Source organism: Rousettus aegyptiacus, unplaced genomic scaffold (genome assembly GCF_014176215.1).
Source record: "Rousettus aegyptiacus isolate mRouAeg1 unplaced genomic scaffold, mRouAeg1.p scaffold_m13_p_2, whole genome shotgun sequence".
Lineage (NCBI taxonomy): Eukaryota > Metazoa > Chordata > Mammalia > Chiroptera > Pteropodidae > Rousettus > Rousettus aegyptiacus.
In genome coordinates, this window is record NW_023416295.1 from 94,786,360 (window position 1) to 94,806,718 (window position 20,359).

Below are 20,359 nucleotides of genomic sequence, written 5' to 3' on the forward strand. Positions count from 1 at the left end.
CTCTGGTTCTAATGAACAAGTCCTTTAACTTATTCAATTATCAATAATTAAACACTGTACACCTTTAAAATATGGTAGGTCCTGCCATGATTAAAAAATGAAGAATATTGTTACCAATGCCAATAGCCACAGGTAGGATACTGCCTTTCTCCTTTTAAATTTTGTTTAAATAATTTTCTTGTTTTCTTACTAATCACCACTGGAAAATACTTATACAAGCGCGTAACATCCACTATTAAGTGCTTCCTGTGACAGGCACTGTTCTCAATGCTGTATATTAATAATTTCTTATTTTATTGTCATGAAAATTCTATGAGGCAAGATCAATTATTATTGCCATTTTTAAAAAGAGGAGACTGTGGCACAGACAGTTTAAACAACTTGCCGAAGTCACAGAGCTAATAAGTGGCAAAGTCAGAATTCAGACTCAGACTCTTGTATTCTGGGAAATAAATGCTTACTAGTTGCAAAAAGTAATTAGAGGCAGATATGCAGAACTACTTGGAGGGATTAAACTCTTTACAAATTGCCAACAGAATGAAGTAAATTCTGAGCAAAGTTGTAGAAATTTAGACATCCTCAACACTGGACAGCTGCTTAGCACAACTCATTCGACATGTAAAGAGGAGTCCCGAATATAACAGAAAAATGTCTGTTCCCTTGGTTAGCTACATAGTGAAAAGGAATCAAAAGTTCACTGTATCAGAAACCACAATATGTCACTGATAGTGTTTTGTGTATAATTATGCTTATATTAATTGTAGAGTTTTCAACTGAGGTTTTATGAATCATTATATTTGTCTGCAAAACTTTTAACATTTTTAAAATAATATAGGGGTTTCAATTCACTGTTCTAGATGAAAAGAATGAAATAAGTGTTAGTCCCCAAACTTGGCAGAACTATGATCTACAGGGCAACGCAAACAGAGAAGATCTGTTAAGAACCACCACTCTTTCAACAGAGTATTTGGGTAGAGAATTAGGCCTAAAGTGCTGAGATAATTTATTAAAAGGAAGGTATTAACCATTTTACTAAGATGGAAAATGAAAGATAACGAGGGGAAATATAAGTGCAAATTAAAGCAAAGACTACTTTAAAACTTGGTTGGTACATCCAAATGACACAAAACTTGTAGAAAATTGACTAAGAACATCATGAAGCCACAACGATATATCCTGAGCAATAGAAGAAGGTGATTTAAGAGATATATCTTCTTTCAGAGTCAGGTTTTTAGGCTTTACTTCTAGAACTTTTATTTCAAGTTTATTAAATTTCTATGCCACTTAAATTTCTCTATATATTTTAATTATTTATCCCATGCTTAATTATGTAAGTGCTTGATCTTACCAAAAAGTTTTGCTGATCATAGTATTTTTTAAAAATGTAATCACCAACCTGGGTTGGCAAGGGAAGCTCAAAATAGAGTTTAGTACTGTGGCATAAAAAAATATATATTATACACAATTCCTTTTTCAAGTCAAGTATTCTTCAAAAATTATTTCATATCTTTTCCAAGTCTTAATAATACAGGAAAATTTCTATACAAATATACAACTATTTTGGAATAAACAGACATTTGAACTGACTGGGAAAGATATGACAAGATATTGGTACATAGAGAAAACAAAACAAAACTTATATACTGTTGCTTTAGCAGAGTCTGCCCCTGCTTAGGAAAATCACATATAACACCTTGTTTTACCCAAAATTAAATCCTTCCTTCTTCCACTTTCTTAATTACTTTAAGCCTTGATTTAATTTTCTTCTCAATTCTGTCTTCTATCATGTTCTAGGAATGGTTCCCAGACCTCTTCAAATCAAATGATTTTATTCTTTATTACCCAAGAAGTTATCTCTATTACTTCATATTTAAAATATCAAGCTTGAATATTATCACCAGTGACAAAAATTTGTCTCACACCTCAGTCACTAACTTGTCCTAAAAAGCATACTTGCAAACCTTTTTCTCATGAAGCTACTCAGAAGCTTAACCTCCCTGTATTCTCTCAGCATATCAGTCTATCGCTGGCTTCAAATATTCATCACTCCCAACAGATCATCTGTAATGCTTTCCAGAAGGGTTAGAATCCCTTAACCTTGCACTGTACCCTAATAATCCGTAAGTGCAGGTGACACACCAACATGTGCACTCTCAATTCTTGGGTCGTTGTCATATCACAATAATCATGTCTCATGAAAATTCATACTAAGTATCATGGCAAGATCCTCTGCTACTCTATAATTATGGTATTCAACATTTATTGATAGTTCAAAATAGCAGAAAAGAAGAGGTAATACTAGCTTAAAGCACCACCTGGGCTGAGAAAAGTTTGTTTCCATTAGGTCAGGGAGTCTGCATATTAATGCGGAGAAGAAGGAGCTAATAGAAAGTGAGCAAGGATTATGTGAGAGAAAATTAGAGCAGGATTGCAGAGGACAGACCAGTGCTTAAAATCTGTGATAGAGAAAGGAAGCTAGCCTCATGAAGGAGAAAGAACGTCTCCTCAGAAGACAGACCCCCCCGCCCCCCCAAAAAAAAAAACTCCGCAGGTAACTGCTGAGATAAAGGTAACTGAGGGATCCCAGGACAGATGTGGTTTCAGTAAAATGAGAGTACAACAATTAGGTAGTGGTGAGGGTTGGGTGCTAGTACTACTGGACTTTCAAAAGAAAATAAGATAAAACTTATTCTTAAGAGAAGGAAACCAGAACTTTTCAAAGTCACAGAGGAGAAAAAGCACCTATTACGTACTAGCAGATGTATACACGCTTCACAACAGATTATTATCTCAGAAAGCCATAAGACATGGGGCAAGTAGGAAAATAACATACAGCAAAGTTTTAGTAAAAGTGAAAATTTTTAAAAAATTGACTGGTGAGTATGGCAAAATGTTAATTGTTAAATATGGGGGATAGGTATATGGGGGTTCATTATTCCATTCTCTCTACTTTTGTGTACCTTTGGAAATGTTCATAATAAAAAATAATTTTAAAAATTGCCTAGTCATCATATGACCTCAGGACCAATAGTCAACTATTTCAGTAAGCTTAACAATTTGCACAAACTTTCACGTAACTGGATACAGATATGTATACTCTAGAGAATTTTAAAATTCATTGAAGAGGAGTCAAAAATAAAATTCTATTTGACCAGGATTTGTCCCAAATTTATTCTACAGAGTGAGAAATACAAGTTAGCATTAAATTTAGGCTAAGTGTGCCAGAGGTAATAAACAGGGCCAGAAGAAGAAAGTAATGAGGAAAAGTACTTCTACTAAGCCCATGTGTGAAGAATAAGATTAAAACACTTACTTCATCTCCAGAACTTCCTCTAAGTGTTTCCTTCTCTCTGCCCGAAGATTGGTCAGATGAGTTTCCTTTTCTGCCAGAGACTGTTGAGTAGAGGACAGCTTTGCTTTCATGGACTCTAGTTCCTGCTTTACTTTCTCCATGGCCATCAGTAACTCCTCCACCTATGATAAATATGGAAAAAAGAAAAAATGAACATCTTGATCAATTAAAGTCAGAGACCTGCGCAATGGGCAACTCCTGGGTCCGCAAAATTGAATATACACACACACATATCAAAAATTCTGTACTCTTTATGGATTAGACATATATATATCAAGAAGATATAGTAGATAATGAAATAAATCTCTGATCATCCTTCTGCTACAATTCTTTTCAGTTTAATTAAGAAAGAATTTCATTTTTTTTTTTTTTTGATAAACACAAGGACATGAGTTCAAGAAGTTGCCCTTTGCCATGGGCAATTCCTTTTAAGGAATTGTCTTAATTATTTTAATTAAGTAGTTAATTAATTTCCTTTATTATTAGGACTCATTTGGAAATGGTACAGAAATTTCCATGGAAATAACAATATAACACAGATAAAAATATAAAGAACAGAATCAAAATAAGTACTTACAGAAGGATTTTAGGAAATAAGAGACAAATGACTAATAACAGATTTAGTATAAACATAAATTTTTTTTCTGTTTACACCATTAAAAAGCATTTCTTTTTAAAGAACTGCTAGAATTCAATCAGATAATTTCTTGCTGTAAAGGCAGATAGGTAGTTTTTTTAAGGAAGGCAGGAAAAAATGTATATATAAAATGACCACATAAAGAACAGACAGAATGCTCAAACTAAGAGCAAGATATGTACTTTACAGTCATTTCCACTTCCTCTGGGTAGTTCCCAAATTGGAATAATTTAAATGAACATGTTCACTTTAATTCAGAATTAAAAAGTATGCCAACAAAAATATCTGTTATTACCAGGCAACTGCACCAAGTCATGAGAGTTTATGTCAGGTTGCTGCTTGCCAAGAAATAATTTTGGTGATGATAGACCTTTTCAGAGGTAGAGGTGAGTGTAGGTAGATAGGAAATCTGCTGTTCATTGACTCCTACATTAAATTAATTTGTGTGATACTAAAACTGAGAGCAGTGTGGAGACAATACTGCAGTATAACAAATCAGAATTGTTAACAGACCCCTGTAATTTAGTGCCTCATACCTTAACCAAAGTCTCCATGTTAACTGGTAACAGCTGTAAAACACCAATAGTAAACAGATACATTTTGATTTTTGGCACCTGAATTACTTTGCATCTTTTCAGAAGTGATTAAGTTAATATTCTCAGCTAATAGCATCCTCACAGTCCCAGTTGCAGTGAGAATATATATTATCATGCAGATCTTCTCAGATATATATTCACATATCTGCAAGCTTTACATAAACATATATCACCATCTGCCTTTTTGAAAACTGCCAACGAGGATGATTCTATTTTATCAGTTTAATTCCTGTAAAATCTTATCTAAAATTGAATTGAAATAATACACTAAGGTATCAGTAATGGATAGCATTGTTTATAGAAGATCTTAAAAAGTATAGGATATGTCCACCTTTTATGGACTTACCTTAAATACATCTCAGCAAGTCTCCCTTCCATCCTGTCTTTCACTATCTCGGGCAAGCAATGGTATCGGTTTCTTATGTAACTTGGAGAGAGATTTTGTATATACACAAGCAAGCATGTATAAATAACCTATTCCTCTCTTTTCCACCCAAAAGGCAGCCAGCCCATTCTATGCATACTCAATATCTAAACTTTTTGGTAAACTTTTTATTGAACTACAACATAAATACAGGAAAATACATAAGTAATAAATGTACAACTTGAAGAATTCTCAAAATGAATACGCCTATGTAATCAGCACAGAGACCAATAAACAGAACATTACCAGTACCCCAGAAACCCCTCTCATATCCCCTTTCCAGATAAAGAGTAACTATATTCTAATATTCTAGGTTAATTCTGCCTATTTGTTTTAATTTTATTTAAATTAAATTACATAGTATATAATTTTAATACAATTTTTTTTTTCATTCGTTGTTATGTCTGTGAGATTCACCCATGGGTAAAATTATAGTTCTGTAATTCTCATAACTGCATGGTATTCCACTTTGTGAAGATAGCAAAATTTATTGAAGGTACTTTTGATAAATAAAAGTTGTTAATTTTAATGGAATTTAATGACTTTTTTCCTTTATGTTCATATTTTTCTGTACCCTAAAGCCTACCACAAAGTCATACAGATATTCTTTTATTCTTACTTCTAAATTTATGGATTATGTTTTACATGTAGATCTACAATACATAGACGATGGATTTATGAATACAGTATAATGATTAAAATTCATTTCTATCAATATGGATATCTAATTGACTCAGCACTATAAACAGAAGGACTTCAACAGTCATGGTAGAAAAGTACTTTGGGACTATTTGGCAAGAGATTAGAAATTATTTAAAGATTATTTACAAATTGTAAGAAAAATAATTTAACACTGCTTTTATTGCACATAACCAACTTTAAATTTCCTAAATGAGCAATGTGAAATATTACATGTATATAAAAAAGGAATATGTATATATTCCAGAACCAAGAGCAAAACAGATCTATTTATTTGCCACCTTTGTAAGTCAGTTATCCAAATGTACCCCCAAGGCTCCTGAGATAGATAATAACCATTCTTAATCTGTGTTACTTATGCCTTTGAATTTCTTTATTTTTACCTTCTCTGATGCATATATTCTGAAATATATCACTGCTTAGTTTTATGAATTTATAAATATTGTATAAATGGAATATTTTGATTTCATCCAACATTGTTTTTTTCATGCATATAAAAAAAGAGTCCACCATATGCGTATATTCCAGGACGATAAGAAAAAACACTCAGGAGCTAAACGCAATGACAACTAATAGCACTGAATACCACAGTACCCAGTTTATGGTTTTCCACTTAACTAAATGGGCCCCTTAGAAAAATGGCTGATTCGGGTTTGATTAAAAGATGAACTTTGCACATCTTATGCCAGAAAGTAGAAACAGGGATCATGACACAGAGACACTGGTAACAAAACCAGAAAAATACATGACAAGAAATAAAAAAGAAAACTATAAAGGAATATCTATCTCTTAAGAATAAAGATGCAAAAAGTACTAGAAAACAAAACCCAACAAGATACAAAAACTGGACTTTATCCCAATAATTCAAGTTGGTCTAATGTATAAAAATCAATGTAATAAACCATATGAACAGAATAGACTTGGGTTCAATTCTTTTTTCATTTCAATAATAATCGGTGAGGTTAAACATGTTTCATTTGTTTAGGGACCATTTTTGCTGCTTCTTCCTTGAAACTCTTAACCAAATCTCAACCAAATCTCTTAACAATATGTGTGATTAGGCTGCACTTACATCACTGCCAAGAAAACAATTTACCGAATAGCTTTTGCCTTTCATTTGGGTTCTAGAATGAGCCATGTAAATGAAGCATAGACACCTGAGTCAGCAAATAAAGTAGAGCCAACCATGCTCAGCCATGTGACTGAGAAATAAATGTTTATTATTATGTGTATTAGTAAGAGTTCTCCAGAGAAACGGAACCAATAGGATATGCATTGACTACAGTATATGAGTATGTGCATAAACGCATGTGTGCACGCACGCACACACACGCACACGCACACACACACTGTGGTCAATATATATATCCTATTGTTTCTCTGAAGAACTCAGAAATAAATACATTAATGCTATATTAATATGATTAATAATATATTGCTTAATATGTAAAATACATTATCTATAATACATATAAAATATTTTCAATAAAAAATTGCCTCTTGTGATTATGGCTGATGACTGCCAACATCTGCAGAGTGAGTAGACAAGCTGGAGACCCAAGAGAGCTGGTGATGTCACTCCAGTCCAAAGGCTGGCAGGCTCAAGACCCTGAAAGGGCTAATGTTTGAGTTAGAGCCCAAAGGCAACAAAAATTGGTGCCTTATTTAAATGCAATCAGGCAAGATTTATTCTTACTCAGGAGAGGGGAATCCTTTTTGTTCTAGTCGCTTGGACTGGAAGGCCTGAAGGGAACAGGATGAGAGCCACCCACATTAGGAGGGGCAATCTGCTTTACCCAAGTCTATTGATTTAAACATTAATCTCATCCAAAAACATCCTCACAAAACACCCAGGATAGAGTGTGACCAGATATCTGGGTGCCTGCATGGCTCAGTCAAATTGACACTTAAAATTGACCATCATAATTTGCTATTGTTATTTGGTGACTGCTTGTAATATAACATCTGACGATGACTAGAAGCTTTCCAAGGGTTTTAAAATACTGTATTTAACATTTAGTCTCTAATCCACCTAGAATTCATTTTTGTGTACAGTGTGAAGAAGTAGAGGCATAATTTCTTTATTTCCCATGGTGATTATCTAATGTCTCAACACTGTTTATTGAAAACATATTCTACCTTCACCTTTGACATTAGTCAAGTATGTTTCTGCCCTTTCTATTACAGTCTACTGGTTTGCCTATTCTTGCACCAAAATCACATTGTCCTAATTATTATAGATTTATAAGGTTTGATATCTAATAGTCTTATCTTTTCAAGAGCACCATAGCTATTCTTAAATTTCCATAAAAAAAATACTTGAGTCCACTATGTTCCAGGCACTGTTCTAAAACAGTTCATGAAAAAAAATATATTGAGGACTTTAATATCTTTTTAAAAGTTTTATAATTTTCCCCATAAAGATCTCAAAAATTCTAATCATATGTATTCTCAGGTATTTAATATGCTTTTTGAATGGTATAGTAAATAATATCTTTTTTAAAAAATGCTGTTTGGTACAGGTTATAGAAATGCAACTGATTTCTGTATATAGAAACTGTATCAGGCAGCCTTTTGTAAATGTTCTTATTTATCTATAGGTTTTTTATTTACTATGTAGACAACCATATCATATCTGAACTATAATTTTCTTTCCTTCTAATCTTTATATTTATTTTCCTTGCCTTACTGCACAGCCTAGAATAAGGACAATATGCACTCTGTTCTATTTCTGATCTTAAAAGGAATGCTTAAAAAGTGTTATCCAAAAGTAAGTCTTTTATCAGATTAAGAAAATTCCCTTCTATTGCTATCTAGATAAGAATTAAAAATAATTTTTTAAATAAAAAAATAAAAGAACTTTTTAAATTATAAAATACAAATTTTCTGCATTTATTGAGATGATATGATTTTTCTCTTGTCATCTTTTAATAAGGTAGGCCATAGTAATTAGTTTTCTAATGATACCAATCTTAAATTCCTGAGATAAACTAAACTTCTTCAATCATATTTTTCTATTTCACATACATTAATTTTTAATGGGCGATACATTGTTTAGGCATTCTGCATTTCCATTCATGGCTGAGATAGGCCTAAACATTTCCTTTATTAACTTTGTCAAATTTTGATATCAAGTTACATTAGCCTTACAAAGATGTTGGTGATTATTTGTTTCCTCTTTTTTATTTTCTGGAACTGTTTCTGTAAGACTGAAATTATTTGTTTCTTGTATGTTTATTAAAAATCACCAGTATAACTCCCTGGGCTTGAAGCTTGTGGGAAAAAATTTATTACTGAGTCATTTTTTCCCAGTATCTTTTTCATATTTAACTAGTTTTGCTAAGTTCCATTTTTCTTGGCATTTGCTTTTTTAGTGTAAACTTTCAAATGCACTCGCAAAGGTATTTGTATCTTTTTAATACCTGCAAGACTTGTAGTTATGCACCCTTTATCATTCCAAAAATTGTCTACTGTGCTTGCTTTCTTTTTCTCTTTTAGTCTCACCAAAGGCCAAATTTCTTAGTGTTTTCAATGGACTAATTTTTAAAAAGGGGCAGGGTTGGTTACCTATTAGAGTCTGTACCTTGGGCGACCATGGACATTTACTTTTGGGCTGCTAATATACAAAACTAATCTTCAAGCTCAACAACTTATCAAGTACTTATCTTTGAATTCCCTGTCTATTCATTCCCTGACATGAGAATTTCTTACTTTCTTGCCAACTTATGAATGCATATTTTACAACCATCTTCAATTATTTCTGTGGAAGTTATTTTCCCAGTGTCTAGTCTGCCATGTTTACAGGAATGTTTTACGTTTCATTCTAATCTTCCACTTACAAAATTGTGCCTGTTAGTAAAATATAATATTCTTAAAGATTGCTTAGTTTTCCGATCCATTTGAGTGCCAGGCCCTGAAGGTATTTCTACCTCAGATCATGCATAAATCCAAAAAAGTCTGAAAGCATGTTAGTATTTAAGGCAAGAATGGTACCATAAATCAGGATTTCCAGCTAATCATCTGATTTGCTCCCTGGCTCCAAGACAGGGAAACAGTTTCAAGCCAAACTGAAATACTTCATACTTTCTGTTACTTTTCCACAATCCTGGAGAACACATTCCACTTTCTCCATTTGAATATCTATCTCATTACGCATGTTGTTGTATAGTTTGGGGTACAGTCACTGAGAAATAAAGGTAATGAAAGCTTAGTAGAAAAAAGAAGAGATATATACTACACCAAACAATGAAGAAACTCTCCACAATTTAAAAATGTGCTCCGGGTCACAGTACAATTTTCAAAAGCATATGTTTTAAGACATAAAAAAAAAAGACCAGGCCAGAGCTGGGATTCAAGTATGTAGCTTAACTGCCTCCAGTAACATATTAAGGAGAAAGCACAGAGCTTGATAGTGTGCAGTGCCAGCAGGGCCAGATGGTTTGCTTAAATCACAAGCTAATAAACTTTTACTCAAAATAAGAAGGGAACAAATTATGACTTTACCACAGACCCATTTTCCTTAAGAAAGCAAAGCAATTGGGTGCTTCGGGTGCTGGCAAAGACTACATCTTCAAGTTTCCCACCTTCTTCTGTTCCATAACTGAGAGCAAAATACTTTTTGTAGTTTCCAGGATGCTTATGGAAAATCTTGTTACAGTTTCTTGGGAGAGTAAGAGTCACATGTCTCCAAAGGAAAAAAAATGATTAGAAGAAAAAAGGAGTGGTACAAAAAGAAAATTATCTAGAAGTTAAGCATTCATCACATAAGTTAGATTTACACTAGAAGGTACACTAGTTTCTTAACTTCCAGAAAATTCTAGATTAAGATCGGTACCAAGCTTGAATTGAGGAGCATTTTTTAAGTATTAGTAAGAATATACATATATACGTACATACATACATACATTCGACCATCTTCTTCCAACAAACTCCTTAGGTACCTACCGCACAATCACTATAAATGAGAATTTGAATTTACAGAACTCCTAACGGAGCTTTATGGTAGCATTTACACTAGAAATATCTTTTCCAAATATGTTCCTTCGGCTAATGCTTGGTAAATCTTTGACATTATATATACTAACAGTACAGTACTTTATAAATATGGAATAGCTATAGCTATTATAATAATAATACTAATATGGAATAGCCATAACTATTGCAATAATAATACTAATAGCAACTTACATTATGTCATTATATATATACTTTGAAATATTCTAAGCATGTATTGTCTCATTAAATCCTCATAATGATGCTATAAGGTATTAGGTATTATCAGCATCCTCATTTTTACAGGAAACAAAAAAACAGGTTTAGAATTTAAGTGCCACAGTGAAAGTCAGTCAAACAGCCAGAGCAGGCTGAGCCAGGATTCCGACCTAGGTGGTCAGACTCCACTGTATTTACAGTTAATGCCGCTTTGCTACAAAGTTATCAGTGTTCAGTAAGTCCTAAAACAGCTTTCCACAATTATATCTAAAGAATCACTCTGAGGAGTGTTCCCATGTCCACTTTTGTATCTTTCCATCATTCCTTTCTCTTCCTTTTCTCCTACTCCCTCCAAAATATTTATTTCCCACCATGTACTAGGTAATGCATTATGCATTGATGGCATTATAGAAAACAAAACAAACATGTTACCCTATCACTCTTGTGCTTAGAGTCGATGCAGAAATATAGTCAATCAATTAACAAAATTCATAAATATGTAATTATAAACTGTGGATATTATTATGTAAGAAGTTACAGAATAAGTACGATGGGGCTTTGACCTAGGTTTTCGAAGCCTAGAGAAAGTTTCCCCAAGAAAGTCAAGGAGCCAATGGGAAGGAAAAAGAGATTGCAGCTTCAGGGCCTAGCATGTACAGTAATCCTGAAGTGGGAAATCACATACATACAAGGGAAGATAAAAAGTTGAGAGTATCACAAGACCGAGAACAAGGGGATGAAAGGTGTAAATGTGGCAGGAAAGGGAAGAAGGTGCTGGCTGCAGAAGAATCTTGTGGACCATATTAGGGACTTTGGCTTTTATCCTAAAAGTAACGAGAAGGTACCAAAAGGATCTACTAAACAGAAGAGCAAGAGCATTTAGAATGTTAATATGAGAATTACTGAAATAACGGACCACGGAATCTAGGCTGAATAAAGAGGAAGACAAAGACAGAGTTAATGGATCAAGATACACCAAGAGACAAATAAGTTTAAATGACATGGAAAGATAGGTATAGTGGGAATACTTGAACAAGAAAGATAAAATGATAGGATGTTGTGATTAGAGAGGAAGATGCTTAATGAGTGAAGCTGGAAGTATATTACAACAAGGTCTAGAATGTTGGACATGGAATGCAGAAAGTCAGTGGAGGCAAAGACTGAGAAGAGAAAGTAACAAATGGGGTATCCATGTAGATTCTAAAGTTAGTGATATAACAGAAGTCCTCAATGAAAAGCTTCAATGCTATAGCTGAATGGCATAACCTCAAAGAAGCAAGGGTTCTTATAAGAATGTGATGAAATAACGAATGGCCTGAAAGCATAACAGGAAACAAGGATGAGGTTTCTACTTCTAACCCTAAGGTTCAGAATAAATACTTATTTATCACCAGAAAGGGTTTTTGGGAATTTCCAGGGGAGAGGTCAGATTACACTTTAGGCAAAGAAGGTGAAAGATGTTTCAAGAAGAAAACTAGGAATGTATATGACAGAGCCTGGCACAGAGTAGATAGTCATTGACTATTTGTTAATTGAATAAATGAAGACAGATGAATTTGTGAATTTCGGTGACTTAGGAAGATGTGAAAGGGATAAGAGTTGGAAAGCTAGGTTAAGGCAAGAAAATACTGAACTAATATAGGCATGACAGGACATTAGAGCACAGATGACTGGGGGCTTATTTTTTGGACATTATCTAATGAAATCCAGGCTGTAAGGCACAGTCAAATTAACTTCTCTAGGTCCTCTGAAAAGGTTGGGCATTGGTCTCACTGGACCATAACTTCAAAATGAACCAGATACCACTAAAATAAGAATTTAACTTTTTTATTTTTTCCTTTATTCCCCATTTAAATGCATATGACTTATATAATAGTGTTGATTATAATTTTCTATTCCATTTACAGAAAATAAAATATTCTAAGTGATTCTTGAGATATCACTGAATTTAGCAGTATATTAAACTTAGGACTTGTCAGGTACTATCGCTATTTTTTACTTCTGATTTTATGAAGGACCCAAATATGAGTAGGAGTCAAAGACAGAGCACTGAAGAAGAAACCACCGAAACCATATTTCCACAATTCAACTTTGGGAATCACTAGATCTCTTGACTTTTTACATATTGTTGCATTTCTCCAACAAATTAACACTGCCAAAAGTTTGTGAGAACAAATAAAATCCACAAATGACACTTTAAATAATTAATGTGCTCTATGGGTGAGAAATTTACAAAATGTTTTTGCTATTTCTCAAAATATAACTGACATTCCCAAAGGACACTTCACAATGCCAGATATTTCTATAAAAGCATATAGTTTATAAGTATCTACACAGTTAAGCCTGACTTGTAAATGAGGTAAATTCACACTGATTGGCTGTATTCCTTCACTGGCAACCGCCTTTAAGTTTCCAGTAATACTATGCTGTGGTAACAAATCTTCAACTTAAGAGAAATTTAAAAAGAGTGGAAACATGACAATGTGAAAGAAATGCTTCTTTTTCAAGCCATCTCAATTTTCCTTTTTTAAAAAAACCAACTCAGAGAACTTGAGTAGATAAATCCTATAATGAGCACTCACCACTCCTAGATGGAGCCTGAAAAATCGGACATCAATAAAATGTGCATTCACACTTTCAAAGCAAAGCGAATGTCCCCCTGCTGCTATGACTCTCATCATCTTGTGTCACTGATGCTGGAAAGAGGCTTTAAGAAGGACCAATGTTTATTTCACTGCCAACTCTATTTAAGTGATTGTGGTAACATAGCGTCAAAACTAAAATCTAAAAATTTGAATTAAAGCACTGATAACTAGTTTTTTTTTCCCCCAGAAGATTGTTATTTGATTGTCTCCTATGACTTGCTTATTTACTTCAGCAAAAAATAGGGTGTAGCAGACTCAAGTAAAACAAAAATTAATAATTTCTTGGGTCCAGATAAACTCCGTGATTCCTCTCTAACTTAAAAGAAAGACGGAAATAATCCTATTTTCCTTCTTTAGCAGCAGTAACAAAGATGATGTAGCGACCATCATTTTATACATTTTTGCATCTGGGTCTGAGACTTCTTTATATTTTTTTAGGGTTTGTGACAAATGAGTAATTCAGGAAAAGAAATACAGATAGAGGTGGAATGACAAGACTGTTCCTGAACTTCAAGTTCTGGTAACTTTTCTTCTGAAAAAAAAATTTTTTTCTGCATTGCTACAAAGTCAAACTACAGAAGTTGTCCAGGTTTTGAAAAAAATTTCCTTCTTTGTTGAAATTACTTGGTAATTTCACATGGAGAAAATATTAATTCCATTTTATTACAGAAAACAGCAATCCCTCCAGTAGCAGAAAGTCACCAATATGTGAGAACAGACCATTTAAGGGCTTTAGCCCATTTTTCCAAAAATTTTACAAGATCATATAAACAATCTGAATAAAACAGCTTCATACAGTTTTCTTAAGTTTTCAACAAAAATAAAAGTTTACTGGCATTTTAACTGAAATTTTTATCCTCGTTTGCATTGCTAAAAAAAATAAATCAGTGGTATTTTATTAATTAGGGATACATTTTTGTGGAGAAAACATATTATTTCAATATAACCTCTGGAAAATGGTTACAAAAAAAATACTGGCAAATGAAATGCTGGTTATTTGACCTCATTGAGAGTTTACTATTAGTCAAAGGAGAAAAGTAAAAGGGTTGAATTACATGTCTGGCAAACCAAAGATACCAAGAGGGGAGGCTCATTAGTAACACATGAGTGTGTGTATGTACACAAATACACATATATACACAGACACACACAGGATTATTGTGGCCATAAAAATAAGGCTCAACATTTGTATAATGCCTTTATAGGTTATAAAAACACTTGCAGAGATAATTTACTCCACACAGATGAAGCTATAGAGGCTTAGAAAGAATACAGGACTTACCCTAAATCACACTAGTAAACAGAAGAGAAATAGAATCCACATCTTTTAACTTCTGGTTTAATTCACTTTTCACTAACCCTTATTGCCTCTTTATTTATTCATTAAAGAGGGTAGAGATAAGAGGAAGGGACAAGTGAGTGCCAAAATAGAGCTTGGGAAATACCACACGCAAAAACTATCTATTGTGTAAAATAACTCCTGCTGTGTGTATTTCTCTAGGAAAATCTGTTTCATTGAAAACATCCAGGAAGGTGCAGCCAAGGAGAATATAAACTGCATATAAAAATCAGCAGGAAGCCATCTGGTTCTCACGACTTCACCTTCAGCCATATCTTGGATGACTGCCTCTATCGTCAATAACTTGGTTTATCAAAATTCTCAGTAGGAGATAACAGAATAAGGGCCAAACACTCCAAGAACTCATTACAAGCAAACTAAATATCATCTGTTATAGATCTGCCATATAGATTCCAAGAGTGCTTCCCAGTGCAGTAGTGGTTATTCAGTTTAGACAGAAGTATATAAACATGTCTACTTTGAAAACCAGCATCTATCGACTCTGGCACTCATCTCTGTGGTTTGATTTTTGTGCCAAGGTTTTATTTCTTTTCCACTGCAGTTAAATTTTTCATTTGATTATAACTTTTAAACATAGATGTAGTCCTTTTGTTGAATAACAAGGAAAAATCAAGTCAAAATTCAGAGACATAGATACTTCCTGAATTTCTAGGACAATATAATCATGTACTATTTTACCACAAAATTTTCAAGAGGAAGGAACTATGATAACAAAAAAGACAAAACGCAAATGCATTATTTTAAGAACTACTGTTAGAAATTACCCTTATGTATATAGAGAGCTTTTTGGTCATATCATTGCATGTGATTATTTCCTGGGGGCTTCAGTTTTCCTGAAGAATTTCTTTAGTTGTTGTCTACTGACCCCAACTGGCAAAAGTACAGAGGAAGTTATAGTGGCTAAAACTTCTGCAAATCACACTGAGAGTTTTATTTTTGTATTGTTTTATAAAGAAAATTTTTAAGAAATAAGAAAATAGAAGATCAAGGCAAGAGAATCTAAGAATTCTTAGTTTTATTCTTCTATAATACATAGGAGGAGAAAGTACACACGTAATTAAGAAAAGGTCATGCACTGAGTTATCATTTTAAATTCCAGCTAATCCTCAATCTCATTTCATATCACATATAAAATCTCCATATTATTATTGCTATATTATTTATAAAATGTTCCATTTACTTTTTTAAGTATACTATGACCCCAAAGGAGTATCTTTTAGGGCTATCAGTATTCTAAAAGAAAGAATTCATGTTACTGCCTTTTCCTTAAAGATCCTTGTTAGTAATTTGTTCTTTTATTAAAAGTTTTATAAAAACTCTAAGATTTTAAAAAAAATTTTGTTTGTCTAATACAAAGATGAGATAATTATTTTGAAATGGTATCCAGAATAACTGAATGAATGATATTTGAAATAATACAAGACAGTTTAATATTTTAACTATAGAGTTACTAAAAGTAGAGGAATGTCATCAGTTTAAACTATGCATATCAGCCTTGTGATTACAGGTTTTAGTTAGCCGCCATTCTTATTACATCTTATTATCTTATTATTCTACTAAAGAAGGTAAAAATTACAGGGAGAAATTGAAGGTGAGTTTTAAAAACACACTGAAAGTTTTATTTCATCCACCATCTGACTTATTCCTCATTTGTGAAGATGACCTCTACAATAATAATATGGAGTTTCAAATCTTCTTTTGAACATTCATTCTCTGAGACATCTGAGTTTTTAGACTTGGCTGTTATTTGAACATACTGGAGTAATATCTATTAATAAGTGGGTTGAAATAGAGAATATTGTGTTGCCATTACTACTGACTATATCCTTCCTTTAGCTTAAAGCCCATTTCATACATCTTTCTAAGATCAAAAGAAGGAGAAGTCTAAACATGGAGATTTCTGCTATGGCAGGGTACAGCCATTTAACTTCTTTCAACAAGCCAGAGATGGCAGAATTCTCTTTGAAGTGGCAGCCCTGTTAGCCTTTGAAGTCCCTTGTCAATTGCAGAATGGCTCTGGTGGGGTTTGTTTTGTAGCCAGCTGTCACCATGAAGGCAGACATGACGTACTTCCAGCAGTCTCACTTCAGGGTCTGTCAACCCACTGATTTCATAACCAGTCACCATGACAAAGGAGATTCAAACTCACTGATATTAGAGCAAAAGTCTACAACGAAACCTACCACGTTCCTCTTGACAGAGCTTGATTTAAATACTGAAATGATCACACGATGGCAAAGAGAAAAATGAATGTGAATTTAACTATCACATCTCAGATTCTTGGAACATTACAATGTACTTTTCATATGTTTATCAATAAAATGTTTCATAATATCTTACTTTTTTAAAAATGAAATCTCTTTGAACAACGGCAGTTTCAATCTTTGCACTGATGAAAAAAGATGACTTCTGCAGAAATCAGTAAACTACTTTAACAGCATAATTTATATTGCTAAATTACAAATGGACCTTTTACAAGACTCAATGATTCTATATAGTTCTGAGAAACATGGTTACATTTGTAATACTTTTAAACTGCTCAGCTACTCGTACCTCAACAATCCCTATCACTACTGAAACCAGTATAAGACTTATAAAAGTAAAGAAAAAGAATTGAAAATATGTTCAGAAACTTCTATAAACTATAAATATAGCCCATTACACCACAATAAAAGGAAACAATTGTAATAATATTATAAATCTATTTTCAAGGCAGCAAGATATGTGACAAATCTTTAAAAAACTTGTGTCAATTTACTAATGATGATCAGAAGTGTTAGTACTACTGGAAGAAAATAAAGTAGGACCAAAAAGATTTTCAAACTAATTTGGTCATAGTTTATATCTGTTCTACAGTGTTTTAAATTTTTACGTTTTTATGAATATGTCTTACTGTTATTTGAGTTGAAAACTAGGTGCTACATAAGACTTTTAGAGAGCTCCCATTAGCTAAAATACTAACAAGAGCACATTTATCCTAAGAGACAAATTAAGGCATCTATTCCCCACTGAAGGACAGGTCAATGATAATGATAATTTCTAAATTTTATTTTTCCATTACGGCTACCATGCTTTAAAATCATGCACTGAAGAGAACTGCGGGCTGACTAAACAACTTCTGAACAACGAATGAGAGACCACACAAAAATGGGTAGGAGCACCAGAAACAGGGCACCTGAGGTACCCTTACCTGGACATACTGCTCTGTAGCCAGGAGGATGCGCAAGGGCCTTAGTGGACTCACCTGCCCTGGGACACAGTAAGATAAGAGTGATTTAAAGAACATCTAGACTATACTAAAGGGAAATCCATTTACTAATCCTAGAGTAACTGTCAAGCAGGAAGGGAGCTACAGGAATTCCCTCTGACACTGGAGAGTGCCATTTGTGGCTCTCCTCCTCCCCCTTGATTGTAAAAGCAGGAGCTTGATCCAGGTGCTCCAGCCATAGGCCAAAGCCACCCCAAAGCTCTGCTGCTTGTCCCTGGGACTCCCTGAAGCCCTCCCTTGCTCCGTCCACAGCTCTGGGCCAGTGTGGCTTGTCTGTGGGTCTCTTTATGGCCTGCTCCAGCTTCAGTCTCCAGTGGCCTACCAAGGTCGCCCCATGTGGCTTGCTCCTAGGATTCCCCTCATTTTCACACCTGCCCTAGTTACAGTTCCCACCCAGGTGTGGTTTGTCCCAGGTCTCTTTGCAGCCTGCTCCTGTTCCAGCTAATAGACATCTCGACTAGTCCCCAGAACTCTCCTCGGCTCCACACCTGCCCTAGGTATAGGTCTCACCACCTAGGTGTGGCTTGTCCCTAAGACTTACTGTAGATCATGCCCACTTCAGCTACAGCCCCAGTGGTTTATATCCTGGAATCCCTGCAGTTCACACCTGCTTCAGCTTCAGCCCCAGCCCCAGCCCCATTCGGCTTGCCCCAAAGACTACCAGAAGCTTAAGCCCGCTCCAGCTACAACCCCGACTGCTTGCCAAAGCAGTCCCACTGTAGCTGGCCCCCGGGACTACCTTCTGCCTGTGCCCACTCCAGCTAGAGCTCCAGGCCCCAATGAGGTTTGCCACACACACACACACACACACACACACACACACACACACACACACGTCCCCCGCAGCTAACTCAAGCTCCAGCTCTAGCTGGTCTGCCAAAGACACTCAGCCTATACTAAGGCCACTCCTTCAGGACCTAGAGAAGTGGCTGTTTTGCCTAATTCATAGACACAAACAAAGAGAGACAGCCAAAATGAAGAGACAAACAAATATGTTCCAAACAAAAGATCAGGACAAAACCCTTGAAAAAGAACTAAATGAAAGAGATAAGCAATCTATTAAAAGTTCAAAACACTGCTAATAAGGTTGCTCAATGAACTTGGGAGAAGAAATGATAAACTCAGTGAGAACTTCAACGAAGAGAGAAAAATCATAAAGAACCAGTCAGAAATGAATTATACAATAACTGAAATTAAAAAAATACACCAGAGGGAATTAACAGCAGATTGGTTGATGCAGAATAAGGAGTTAGTGAGCTAGAAGACAAGGAAGTAGAAATCACCCAATCAGAAAAGCAAAAGGAAAAAGTTTTTTCTAAATGAGGGTAATAAAGGGATCTCTGAGACAATATCAAGCCTACCAAAATTCAAATGAATCAGAGGTCCCAGAAGAGAGGGAGAAAGGGGCAGAAACCCCATTTAAAGATATAGCAATGGCTGGAAACTTTCACAACTTGGTGAAGGAAACAGACATCCAGGTCTAGCTTCTGGATCTTGGGTTCTATATCACTCTCCGCTAAGAACCAGGGGTCCTCAGCAAAATGGCTGAGTCAAGGGCTGGGGCTGGGAGAATAAGCTTGGACCATTTTGTGCCACAAGTAAGAATGTGCTCAAAGAATGACAGGCACAGAAGCCAGCTTGAAGGAGCTCCCATTGGCCAAGTTTGGGACGATCTGAGCATCAAAATAAGTAAAGAGAGTAATGGATTATAACCTACTGAATAAAATCAGAATCTAAGGATCCACCATCAACTATAGTAAACTTATAAATAAGGAAGAAGGAAATGCCTTTACAGTAAAATGTTAACTAAAAAATACAGAAGGTATGATGTATCATTATTTGGCAATCATAGTAATTAGATTCAGGCAAGAGCCATCAATTCACATAGCTTCAAATAATCTTCCCCACAGATTAGTTATTAATTACAAAGGGGAAAATAGCAATTTTACAGTAGAGAAACTTGTAAGACATGTCCGGAACTTGGTGATGAAAGTTAACATCACCAATATGGGAACAAATAAATAAAGCGATTTGATTTGATTGCTATTACAATTTCCTGCCACCTGATAGGATAGATAAGAACACAGAATCACCTCTGATGTATTCCTGCAACCTATAACCTGAATCTGATGAAGTATCAGATGAATTCAAATCAGGGGACTTTATA

The 20,359-nt window shown here is 34.5% G+C and overlaps 1 protein-coding gene across 15 annotated transcripts in view; it reads right to left on the reverse strand.

Moving 5' to 3' along the window:
- Positions 1-20,359, reverse strand: part of ERC1 (ELKS/RAB6-interacting/CAST family member 1) — a 467,374-nt gene that overhangs the window by 200,515 nt on the left and 246,500 nt on the right. For all 15 annotated transcript variants that reach the window (XR_004955596.1, XR_004955594.1, XR_004955595.1 and 12 more), the window contains one exon: positions 3,314-3,474. Coding sequence is in view for 12 of the 15 variants with exons in the window: in XM_036236315.1 (XP_036092208.1) it covers positions 3,314-3,474 (161 nt within the window). In the remaining 3 variants the exon portion in view is untranslated. The remainder of the gene's footprint in view (positions 1-3,313; positions 3,475-20,359) is intronic.